Consider the following 12,598-nt stretch of genomic DNA (forward strand, 5'->3'; position numbering starts at 1 on the left):
TTTGTAGAACAGAACACATCCAAGGCTCTCTCTCTCTCCTTTCTTTTTGATTTTTTTTTTAATTTGTAGAGGCCATACCCAAAAAAATGCTTTTATTATACAGTGAAGCAACTTCTTGGAACAGAAAATGGAATGTAACCTCCCTGCACCATATGCATCTTGGTGATAAGTTGGAGTGTGCCATATGACACACACAGTTTAAATCAGGCATTGATTTGCATGACTCTAAGTGGGTTTGGAGGACTTAGCTAAGTGTAATGTATGTGAGGCCCTGCTGCAAATCGTCTGGCAGAAAGAATATCGTGTTTTCCTTCTTGCCCTGAAAAACTGTAGGCTCCTAGATGCATGAAGGTCTTAGATCAATGTCTGGTCCCAAGAGGTATCCACTTATGCCACCATCTGACCGTCGGTGAAGTTTTCACTCTGGCACCAATCTACAGGACCCATTTCTAAGTGCACTAATACACTCACTCACCTTGAGCAGACCTATTCTAACCTACTTTTCAGAAATCTTATTGCAGCAGGGGTGAGGGACAGTCCCTCTGATAGCAGAGTTTTGAGACCCTTCATAATTGGTGAGACCTCAGCGGAACATCCAGTCCACAGCTGAGCTGTGGTATTTAATGTCCAGCCCTGTCCAATCCCTATGTGATTCTAACAGCTCAAGAAATCTCTTTTTATATGGGAAAAAGGAGACATTTCATAAATGGACCTTTGTGGATTCAACAAGTCAAGTTTGTTTTCAAAACCCTTAATTTTGATATTAAATACTTTTGTCCACCTAGCATATTTCACAGGTGCACAATAAAAACTAAAAGAAGTACAGTTAAGTTAATTTAATAAATGCTAGCATCCAAAACACAAGGATGGTCATCAAAGCAGTTTTATAACACACACAAAAAACAGATAATAGCTAAATACCCAGTGGTGGGCAAACAGGTACATTATGGTATGCCCACAAAATGGAATATTGTGTTGACATTAAAAATATCTGTAAGACTGTTTACTGGCATGGGAGAGTTTAATGATGTGAGATTAAATGAAAAACAAAGGTTGCCAAATTTTATAAATGATATTTCTCTCTGTCTAAAATAATGTATCTAGAAGGAAGAAAATACCACAAAATATTGTAGCAATTGTCAAGTAGCAGAAATATGGAGAGTTTTCTATTTTATCTATTTATTTCAGGTTTTCTACAATGAGCCCATATTATTTCAATAATCAGGAAAAAATAAGTGTTTAAAGCAGTTTGAGTAGTTCTGTTACAACATTAGCTGTAGGAGTCTGTGTTCAAGGCATCTCAAATCTAACAGAGCTGGAAATGTGCTCATTTTCCTCCTCTGATCCTGTGCTTTTCCTCAAGCCTTTGCCTTCTTTTTTTTTTTTAAACGTTTATTTATTTTTGAGACAGAGAGAGAGCATGAACGGGGGAGGGGCAGAGAGAGAGGGAGACACAGAATCGGAAGCAGGCTCCAGGCTCTGAGCCATCAGCCCAGAGCCTGACGTGGGGCTCGAACTCACGGACCGCGAGATCGTGACCTGAGCCGAAGTCGGACGCTTAACCAACTGAGCCACCCAGGCGCCCCAAGCCTTTGGCTTCTTATTTAAAGTCAGTTCCAATCTTCCAGTTGCTTAGGCTAAAAATCTGAAGTTCTCCTTGATTCATCTCTATCTCTCAGATGTCGTATTCCATCTACTGGTCAACCCAATTGGCTCTACCTTCAGAATATGGCCAGCATGTGGCCAACGTCTTGCTACCTCCTCTGCTACCTGATGTCGTCCAAGCCACCATCATACCACACACTATGCCATGATTGTGGCCAGCAGTCTTGTCTCCTCTTTGTCAGTTTTCCGCATAGCAGCCAATGCTGTTAAAATACAATGCAGATCAGCCACTCCCCCATTCAGAGCCTTCCAAAGGTTCCTAAGTAAAAGAGCCTACATGATGTCTCCCTGGTCATCTCTCTGACCCCAGTACCCACTGGCTCTCTACAATGCTCTGTCAGGCCACACTGCTCTCTTCCTTGTTCCTCTCCTACCTGCCATGGGGGCGTTTGTAGTGGCTTTTGGTTTTGCTTTGCAGGAATATTCCCCCCACCCAAATCCCCAAAGCCAGCCCTCTTACTTTCTTCAAGTCTTTCTTCAAATATCATTCCCCATCCACCCCTAGACCTTTTCTGATCCTTCCACTAACACACACACACACACACACACACACACACACACACACACAGAAGCATTCTAACCCCCTTCCTTGCTTTAATTTTCTTTATTTAGCACCTGTCTTCATCTATCATATTATATACTATGCTGATTCATTTATTACCTTTCTCCTCCCCAGTTGAATGTAAGATCTATGAGGTCAGGGATTTCTACTTAAGATTTTCACAGCTGAATAAACCCCAACCCCCAGAACATGGTACATCATAGTTGCTCAGTAACTACTTTGGATTCCTACCATTGACAGGAAAGACGTCTTGTTATACAGTTGTGTCGTAATTATGCAGGCGACTTGTCTGAGGTACTTTGCCTCTCCATTTACTCACCTAGATTGAACCTGTTTGTATATTGATAGGTTTCTTGCGGATTACGTTTCTCTTTTCATCTAAATCAACAATTCTCAATGAATTAGAAAAGTCCATTTTTTCCCTAATATCAAGTTCGGTGTTCAGGTTTCCAATAAATTATCTCAATTCAATTGCTTTTATTTCCTAATTTAGTTACTATATACTGAGCTGTAGTAATCCAAGGACTTCTGGGATTAAAATGAAGAAGACATTGCCTCTTACAGAATTTATGGTGTAGTGGACAGACATAATTAAACAATAAAATACAACATAACTCATAAAATAAGAGCAGTACCCAGTGTGAGAAGAGCCAATGACCAATAGGCCCAATAAAAATGAAAATACAGGATCAAATGTCAGATACAAAATGTGGAATCTCATGGAAGGAAGATGAGAAAGATATATATCAACAAAGTGCATTGCTCCTTTATCACTGTTTTAAAAGATAGGATGACTTTTCCTCATGTAGGAGGAAAGTAACAAAAGGAATTTATTTGGTTTGCTCAAAGGCAGGAGTGCGGGGAATAGTGAAAAGAGCAATGGGTTTAGAGTTAGAAGATCTAGATTTGAATCTAACACTGCAACTTGAATCTCTCATCTGCAAGTTCTGAAAGCTGGTGCTTAACCTCGGAGTCTCTGTTACCTCGTTGGTTTACAACAAGGAGGGTGGTGGTTAGGCCAGCACTAGGGATTATCTCTGTATATCCTTTCCCTGAGTTCTTAAAAGAAACCTTTCTTAATCCATCAAAAATAAGCATAAACACAAAGGCCAGTTAACATGGTGATACAAGGAAATTTTTTAAGGGTTTCTGTAAAAATTTTGCTAGCCTGAGAATTGTCTTAAATAGTTCTTGGTTCTGAACAATTTTTCCAGAACCTCATCATTTGCTGAATTTTTCATATTTTCATCAACTGCTATATAACTATTCATACGTATAAGTAAAATACAGAATTGATGCCTGGATATATTCCCTTTGCATTTCTGTTTTTAGCCACTGTCCTTATTAAAGAGATCAAATCTCCCTATTTCCTCATTTCATTTGAAATTACAGTTTGAAATGAAAAGTCATTATTTAGAATGGAAAACAAATGACTACTTTTCCATTTAATTTTAAACTGACACAAGGGGATAGAAATTATTATTAAATAAAATTATTTCTTAACAATCTGTATTCACTTGTTAAATGGAAGCATGCCCCTAGCTTTATAACCCCTACTGTAGGATCGGTACATATATTTCAGAAACTCCTACACCCAGCAGCTATGTACAATATCTGAATTTTGTCTTCCCAGAAGAACTTGTTTGGATAGGTGGAACTAACTAATGTACGTTTCTCCCCCTGTCTTATTTCTCTGTTTTTCAGCCCTTGCAACTGGACTGTGACCTCTGCGCCATAGTGTCAAACTCAGGTCAGATGGCTGGCCAGAAGGTGGGGAATGAGATAGACCAGTCATCCTGCATTTGGAGAATGAACAATGCCCCCACCAAGGGCTATGAAGAAGATGTTGGCCGCATGACAATGATTCGAGTTGTGTCCCATACCAGCGTTCCTCTTTTGCTAAAAAATCCTGACTATTTTTTCAAGGAAGCAAACGCTACTATCTACGTTATTTGGGGCCCTTTCCGCAATATGAGGAAAGACGGCAATGGCATTGTTTACAACATGTTGAAAAAGACTGTTGACATCTACCCGAATGCCCAAATTTACGTGACCACAGAGAAGCGCATGAGTTACTGTGATGGCATTTTTAAGAAGGAAACTGGGAAAGACAGGTGAGTCCTCTGAGAGGCAGCCTCGTGTCTTTTGTCTAGCCTTTGTCTTTTTTGCTAGCTCCTTGCTGAGTTCTTTTGCCAGCTATCAAATGAACAGAGTTATTTTTCAAATTGATTGTTCTGTTTTCTTGACTATTATGATTACTTGATGAGCCAGCAGCTAGGCCCCATTTATTCCACCTACACTACATTCTGTTCTCTCCATTTTGATTGGCTTGAGGATCCAAAAAATACTGGATGCTTCCCCAAGATATCTTTAGATTTGTTCTTATTTAGCTCAATTTGCTATTGGTTAAATTGGATGTTAGCCGAAAGGAAGTCTACACATTTTCTGTTTCAAAACAGACATATTAAGGAACTTTAGGACCTAAACTCCTTTGGAAGTTGTGGTAAAAATTTACCTGAGACTACAAGACAGAACAGGCTATTGATTGTCTAATAAGGTTGCACGGCTTCTTGCATGCAAATAGACCCTATGATCGTGAGCACCATAACTTGGTATCTAACAGATATGTTGGTATGTGCAGCAGAATACCATATTGAAATTATGCATTACTGAAAATCATTAACAGTGGATTCTTGAAGAGAAATGAGGTATAAATACCATTTACTCAATTATCCAACAAACCAATTTGCATTTTTCATTACATCCATTTTTTTTCTGTAGCCTTCTGTAAAACACCCTTCCCACTTCTTTGTCCTGAGGCCTATTCACCTCATTTTTCTCCCACTCCTTACATCTCCCGTTTTCTCTCTCTGCTCCCTCTTATTCCCCTTTCCCATATAACTCTACTGCCTACCATTTTTTTTCTTTCTTTTGAGAAAGGCAACCAGTGTATGAGAGAGAAGTAGAATTATTAGTTCACATTTCTCATTCTAATAAAGAGCCACTGAAGGAAAATATTGAAAACAATTGCAAGAGTTTTAAGTCATGTGTGAATCTTACTTATTCATGTAATACCATGGATAAATTGAGCATTGGCTGTCATTCCAATATTAACATTCTGATTTCCTCAAAATGTATCTTTCACTGTTTAATATTATCAAATCTAAGTTTTTAATTACACTGGGGTACGTGCTTGTGGGGGGAAGTTTCTGATATCTCTAGGTGTAATTTGTATGCTGATAATTATTTTAAAACCTTATCTGGACCAATTCTCCTATTGATAATGTAAGTTGAACGTAGCATTTTCTATTTCTGAGCACCCAAAATGCACAGCTTCTAATGAATTACAAGGCAGGAATAACCATAATGCTGGCCCTTTTCCCTGTTAGAGTTTGAAAAAAGAATCCCAATAGTTAGATTTGAATCAGTGTGGAATAAGCGTTCCAAAGAGATAGGCAGGATAAAGGAGTAGGTATGTAGCACAATTCTATATAAATATGACCGTCTCAAGGGGGTTGGAAATTTCTGGTCTCTCATTAGCCCAGAGCAATGCAATTAATTAGATATATTTGGTATTTCATTAGTCATAGTCAGCCCTCAGGGTATCCCCCAGTCATAACTATATGCCCTAGAATCATTTGGGGCTATCAGAGAAGCACTCAGCATGCCGTATGCTCCTGTGTATTTATATCATGTTGGCTTTTGCTGTGAGCTTTCAGTGAGACGGCACACTGTCAAAGATATGTGGATTGTACAGCAAGCATTGGAAGAGAATAGCTTTGGAGGATTCATTTTCCTACTGGCTGTGATGAGAAAAGCTGTTTGTATAGTAGGAAAGAGCTTGCTTGGTCAAATTAATGTCCAGGTATCATTCATTTGGTAAAGTTACCAAAATAAAAGTAGGGAGGAAGAAAGCCAAATTGATTTTATAATGCTTCCTTCTGTTTTCCTCACCAAGTCTATTCATGTCTGGTTGCACCATAGAGTCCTGCAACCAGACTGAAAGAGACAACTGTGCTAGTATTTGAGAAATGAGCCGAATGGATGGTTTTGGTAAAATCTGGTTGGATGGCAAAAGGTTGACCAACATGACTTCAAAGGCTGTTATGTGCTCTATAATTTAAATCTGTATCCTAACTTTAGCTGTGTGGATTTTATTGTCTAAAGGATTTCCCATAGTGATCTGATGTTCATTGCAAAATGTCAAACAAGGATTTTTTTTTTAACATTTTATGAAGGAAAACGTCAAAATTACAAAGTAGAGAGACTAGTGGTGTAATGAACCTCTGTATACTCACTGTTTGGGTTGAATAACTATTAACTCGTGGCCAATATTCTTTCATCTATATCCCTACACGCCTTCTCCCTCCCCAAGGATTATTAAGAAGCAAGTGCCAGACATCATGTTATTTTGTTCATTAACATTTCAGCATGTATCTCTAAAAGGTAAAGATTCTTAAAAATAAGTACAATGCCATTGTCCTACATAAAAACCAGCAATATTTCTTTAATAACATTATATAGTTTGTTTTCAAACTTTTCCAATAATCTTATTAATATTTTTAAAATTTAATTCAGATTAGGGTTAATTAGCATTAAGGTCCATATGCTGCTCAAATCAGGATTAGCATAAGATCTATACATTACAACTAATTGATATGTCCCCTATATTTCTCTTAATCAATCTCTCTCTCCCCACATTATTGAAAAAAAACTAGTCATTTGTACTATACAGTATTCTACAACCTAATTTTTGCTAATTGCACCTTCCCATGGGGTTTTTTGTATATTGGTATTACTATAGTGAGGCTTTACTGGATTCAGGCCATATTTTCTTCTTACCGAGACCATTAAGTGGTACTTCTATCAGCAGGTATACTGACCAGTTTTCTCCATTTACGTTAGCAGTCATTAACGATCATTGTCTAGATTCAGTAGTTCATTAGAGGTTGTGAAATGGTGATAGTTCATGTTTTCATTTATATTAGCTGAAACTTTATAAAGAGAAACTTGTCCTTGTTAACTTTTTTTTTAAACCAAGAGATAGAAGATAGGACCAATCCTTTTTCTTTATCAGTTCTAAGGCACTGGTTCCCTAGCATCCTCCAAGAGTGACCAGTTTATTACTATCAATGTTTACATATTGACATATATTTAACTATATTTGGAATATTTTGATTTATTAGAATTATGTCTTTATGCTCAAAGTGTCCTACTTTGTGCCATGGGAACCTCTTCAAATTAGTTTTGGAGTCCTTTTGACATGCCTTTAGTAATTTTGGATAGCTTCTTTGATTCCTGGTATTACAGGTTGATTTAGGCTCTTCTTGTACAGATTCTGATGCAAAGCTAGATCCAGACATTTCTCCAAAGAACTTTGGTCCTTTTAGTATTTAAGAGAGCAAAATCTTGGTGCTACATGTGCGCGTTGCCACTAGGTTTGTCTTTGTTTCTTGGCCTTTTCATTGGACAAAGCTAGTGTAGAAACAATGCCTATATTGTTCAAAGATAAAATCATCATGATTTCAAACTGAAACTTCCGATTCAGATTCAGGGCTATCATGTTTTAATTTTACCTCATGTATCTTACATGTGTTTCTCCTTTTTGCCATGTTGGCAATCACAGGTCCTAGAGACACCAATGTAATTACTCATTTGTTTCATTCCACAACATACACACAACACTCTTAGAATAACATCACAACCAGCAATATTATTAGTCAGCATTTTCAGATTCTTTTACATCAAAGAAGACGCATTAATGCCAAGCATTCATGGGGGGCCATGCTCACAAAATGTGTGTTACTTATACCCTAACAAAAGTTTTAAATATTTTTCTCCTAAGTAAATAGGAATGTGGCCAGTGGATATGTCATTGCAGACATGAGGGAGTAATGAAGAAGGACCTCAGTTTAATTTGACTTTTGTTGTACAGCTATTTTGGTTGATTTGCCTGAACTTACTGGAACTTTTTAGCAAGTGCTCATTTTCTTCATCAGGTTTTTAACGGAGAGGTTATGTCACCATTATGATGTATAATTTATAGAATCTAAAAAAATTGTGTCCCTAGTAGTTAAAATGATTCATGGTAGGAAAATGACTAAATGGAGTTTCTCAAAGAAAAAATGTGACTCTCAGCTTGCTTCTTCAAATTGTCAAAATCTTTTTAAAGAAGTATAAACCTCTCTCCCACGTAAGGTGGGCATCTTTTCATTTTGTCCACTGCTTTTCTTTTTTTTTTTTTTTAATTAGTCTTAAGGGATTCTTCATTGTGGAAACATGAAGTAGTAAAAGAAATGTATGTAGTGTTAAGTTTCTTAGAATAAGTTTAGACCAACTCATAAGCATATTGGAATACTTTTTTCAAACCAAATGAAATTTAATTTGCTTTCTTATCAGTTACTGACTAAAATTATTTGGCTTGTCACTTAGAAAGAATGACCTTATGGGAAAGGCTGAGAAAAAGAAAGAGAAGGCAGCTTGTCTTTTCTCTCTTCATCTTCTGGGGCCCAGTTTCCTTTGGAATTCTAGGTCTTTCGGACAGTGGTCACCTTTACATTTTCACTTAACCAAATATTTTTCTAGGAAGCAACCTTCAACAAACCAGAAAACTTTGGAATTAAAGGTCTTATATTCAAAATAAACTGGACCCAAATGGATCTTTCTTCCCTCTTTGAATGATTGGTATACATAAATAACATTAGCCTGCTGACATTTACACATTTGCATTAATACATCTTAAGACTGAAATACCCTCGAGGTGATGTCAGGCTGACAGTGGCACATGGCGCCACACTCAGCATCTGAAGAATGCGATTATGTGCCTGGCCATGTACTGACACAAAATGAATGTGAACTCTCCTGGAGAAGCAGCAGAGAGCCAGTGGGAGCTATTCTTCTTACCTGTAGGCAGGTGGGCAGTTGCAGCTTGCCTCCCACTTTAGAAATACATTGGCAAATGCAAGCACATTATTTAATTAAGTAATAATTGAGAAAGCTATAGTCCCCATTAAAAACGCAAAGCTAATTTAGGGCTGATAAAGGGCCCTGAGCTGCCCTAAATAGGTCTTAATTAGCTGGCACCAATGTGGCTCCGCCTTCAGGGATGGATGAAATTAATGAAAGCTAGTAGCAAATAGATCAATGTTTTAAGATGTTACTGCCTCAGGTGCAGAGTTTGAGAAGGGAGGGAGTTACTTTTAAGGATTGTTTAGGAAACAGGATGCACAAAAGTCACTTTCAGAAAACACTATCAAAATGGCAAACTGATTCGTAAATATCAAGATGGCTGCCATGTTTAATATTTGCCAGCATGTTCCATCCTTTCCCACTCCATCCTAAGGAGAGAAAAAGAAATCAGTGAGGCGTCATTTCTCACTGCCTTCTGTTGGAGACAGGTTTGTCATCTGGCATGGTTTTAAGTACAGCCTGGGTTTTGCTATTTCAGCTTGGCCATTTTGAAAGTTTCTTAGGATTAAGTTGGCTCACATCCCTTAGGTTTGCAAACCCTTAGTGGCTTCTAGAGTGGGAAGAAGTTTCAAGCCCCCTCGCCCTGAGAATTTGGGAACTCTCTGAGAGTCCCTTCCATTGGGTTACAAGGCAGGTAAGCTGCCTCAACAAAAGGAGGACAGCAAGGGGCAGGGGCAAAAACAAAATCAAAATAGAAGAAAAAACTGTGCTAGCCTGAGAGTTGGCCACAAGGCACCGAAATGTGCCTAATTCACCCAAACTAGTACTGTTTTTCTACCTGGACTCTGAAAACAAAGATGTCTAGTTATTCATAACTCAGAATAAATAATAGGTATAACTCCAGGAAATCCTGGACCAACAGAAAATAGGCAAAGTGGAAAGATTCTTGGACTGAAAGGCTGGGCACAGTATTAAAAATAGTTATTTTTCTTTTTTTCTTTTTTTCCTTTTTGAAGATGGTCTTTGAAAATTCAGCATCTCAGCACTTTTTCAAGAGCAACATTGACACACCTCTGTTAAAATGAATTAATGTTCCCATCCCAGCTGATATATTTGGCAGGAACAGTAAGTTCACATAGCAGTCATGGGCAGACCCACAGGACTCCTGAGTCAAAAAGTATAATAAGGCATCCAGGGCTCTGTTTTCATGCTAACAAGCATTGGGAAACAAGGGATTTTGTTTTTCCCATTATTCATGATGGCATCCAATGACCTACATTAGGCTTCTTCTATAATACACATCACTGAAAATTAAAAATTCAATAAAAGAGGGAGAAGAATCTATTTTAATAATGGGAGAATGCTTGAAGGGATGTTTGTAATTTATCAAGCTATCAGTACCAACCTGCCATGTGCTTAAAAACAGACACATGTGTGCACACATACACAGAGTAAACACTGATATATTTGACAAGACAGCTTAGTTGAGGATTAAAACAAGAGAAACAGCTAAGATTCAGTGACCATATTTTTAAAGGGAAGGCTGTGCAGACTACTGATATTGCAGAAATCAAGACTTGCAACCAGTGTACTTGGGGAAATAAGTTCTCCTGGGCCTTAGGATATGACTTGACAGAATAGCTAGATACATGGCTAGATTATACTGTAGAGAAAGAAAGTCCCAATAGACACTTACGCTGAACATGCCCTCGATATAAAGGCCTTTGAACACCACAGAGGGTGTGAAACTGAGAGACAAATAGGCTTCAAATTAGAAACCCCACTAGAATATATCTACACTTTTAAACTTTATAAGGGCTTTGGAGGTTTTTAACTTGTCTTGTTTGTTTGTTTGTTTGTTTGAAGTCATCTATCTCTTAAGCTGGTTTACTCCTCTCCCATAATTTGGATTTCTACTCTCCTTTGATATTTTTTTCCAACCATCTCTGTCTCTCTTCAAGTTTAGGTTAAAGTCAAAATTAAGAATGGTTATATATTTGTTTATAAAAAAACTTATGAACCAGGAGCGGTCTCTTTTCTTTTTCCTTAATTGTTGCATGCCTAGACTCTCAAGACAGAGTTGATTGTTTTGAGACTTTTCGTGCTATACTATATCCATCTGGATGACTAGATTTTTAATTGCTTGGACAACCATTTCAAGGTAAAAATAGTGTGTAAGATGTTGTAGGGGCTCTACGAGTGTCTGTAGAATTGAATTTTTTGCTTCTCTGCAAACAAAAACAAGAGACTTACCAGGTGTGGTATTATTGACCTTCTAAATGGGCTTCCCCCTTTAGCTCTTTTTCTCAGAAAAAGAATGGGTCCTCTAGATCAATACAGTCTCTTTCTTTCTTTCTTTCTTTCTTTCTTTCTTTCTTTCTTTCTTTCTTTCTTTCTTTCTTTCTTTCTTTTCTTTCTTTCTTTCTTTCTTTCTTTCTTTCTCTTTCTTTCTTTTTCTTTCAACACAGTACTTTCAAATTTAAGTGTGCATATAGTCTCCTGCTGATTCAGGTGATTTTGAGTGGAGCCTGAGAATTTGCATTTTGAAGAAGTTGCCAGGCCAGGCCAGGGCTGTTAATCTGAAGATGATACTGCAAATTGTGCTATTGTAGATTGCTTTGATTGAAGGATAAGACCACATTTCACTGATCCTTGAGCCAGAGAAATACGGAAGTAAAGAATAGCTATTTCCCAAATACCTTGGTAATCTGCTTGTAGTTGAATCTCAATTTTGTGACTATGCTCTGTCTCTGGCCAATTAAGTGTGGTGACCATCTTAAGTTGAATCTTAAATCCTTAAGAATTCAACGATTTATCTGACCTTACCATGCTTAATTTATCCATTTCTCTCATTGACGACACACCTCATAAGGACAAGGACTGTGCCCAGCTCCATTTTTTTCTCAGACCTACCATGGTGGCGGTTTGCCACCAAAATAGCAAATGTATTGTTTTCACTCTACTTCTATCAGCTAAATGGCCCAGAGATATTTCAGGTTTCCTTGAAATGACCTCAGCAATAACTCGTCTTCTTTGTTCTGTCATTATCACTACCAATGGTGCAGTGTAGGCCTTGTTTGCCTCTCACACGGTGACAGCTAACCCGGCCTTGACTAACACAGCTTTGCAGATTTTGTTCCCTCTGCCTAAATTGTACTTCCTCCCATCACCATGCACACAAATGCATCCTTTATGACCAACTCAAATGTTACCTCTTCCATGAAGCCTTTTATAATATCTCTAATTAGGACTCATATTCCCTCCTCAGAAAATCCATAGCATTTGGACTTTTTAAAAAATGGAAATCATCACTCCCTACCATGTATTATTGCCACTTATGTCTAATCTCTTTAGGCAGTCCATAAACTCTTTGAGGGAATATCAACTCTTATGTATTAGACTCTAGCACCTGATATAATATTTGACTCTGAAGGGATAAATAGATGAGCAAATGAGCACAAA

At 37.7% G+C, this 12,598-nt stretch overlaps 1 protein-coding gene across 6 annotated transcripts in view; it reads left to right on the plus strand.

Moving 5' to 3' along the window:
- The window catches only part of ST6GALNAC3 (ST6 N-acetylgalactosaminide alpha-2,6-sialyltransferase 3), a 535,914-nt gene that overhangs the window by 332,804 nt on the left and 190,512 nt on the right, over positions 1–12,598 (plus strand). For all 6 annotated transcript variants that reach the window (XM_019837261.2, XM_045036035.1, XM_019837263.3 and 3 more), the window contains exon 3: positions 3,932–4,341. In XM_019837261.2, the coding sequence (XP_019692820.2) occupies positions 3,932–4,341 (410 nt within the window). The remainder of the gene's footprint in view (positions 1–3,931; positions 4,342–12,598) is intronic.

The sequence above is a fragment of the Felis catus genome, chromosome C1, assembly GCF_018350175.1.
Source record: "Felis catus isolate Fca126 chromosome C1, F.catus_Fca126_mat1.0, whole genome shotgun sequence".
NCBI classification, from domain to species: Eukaryota; Metazoa; Chordata; class Mammalia; order Carnivora; family Felidae; genus Felis; species Felis catus.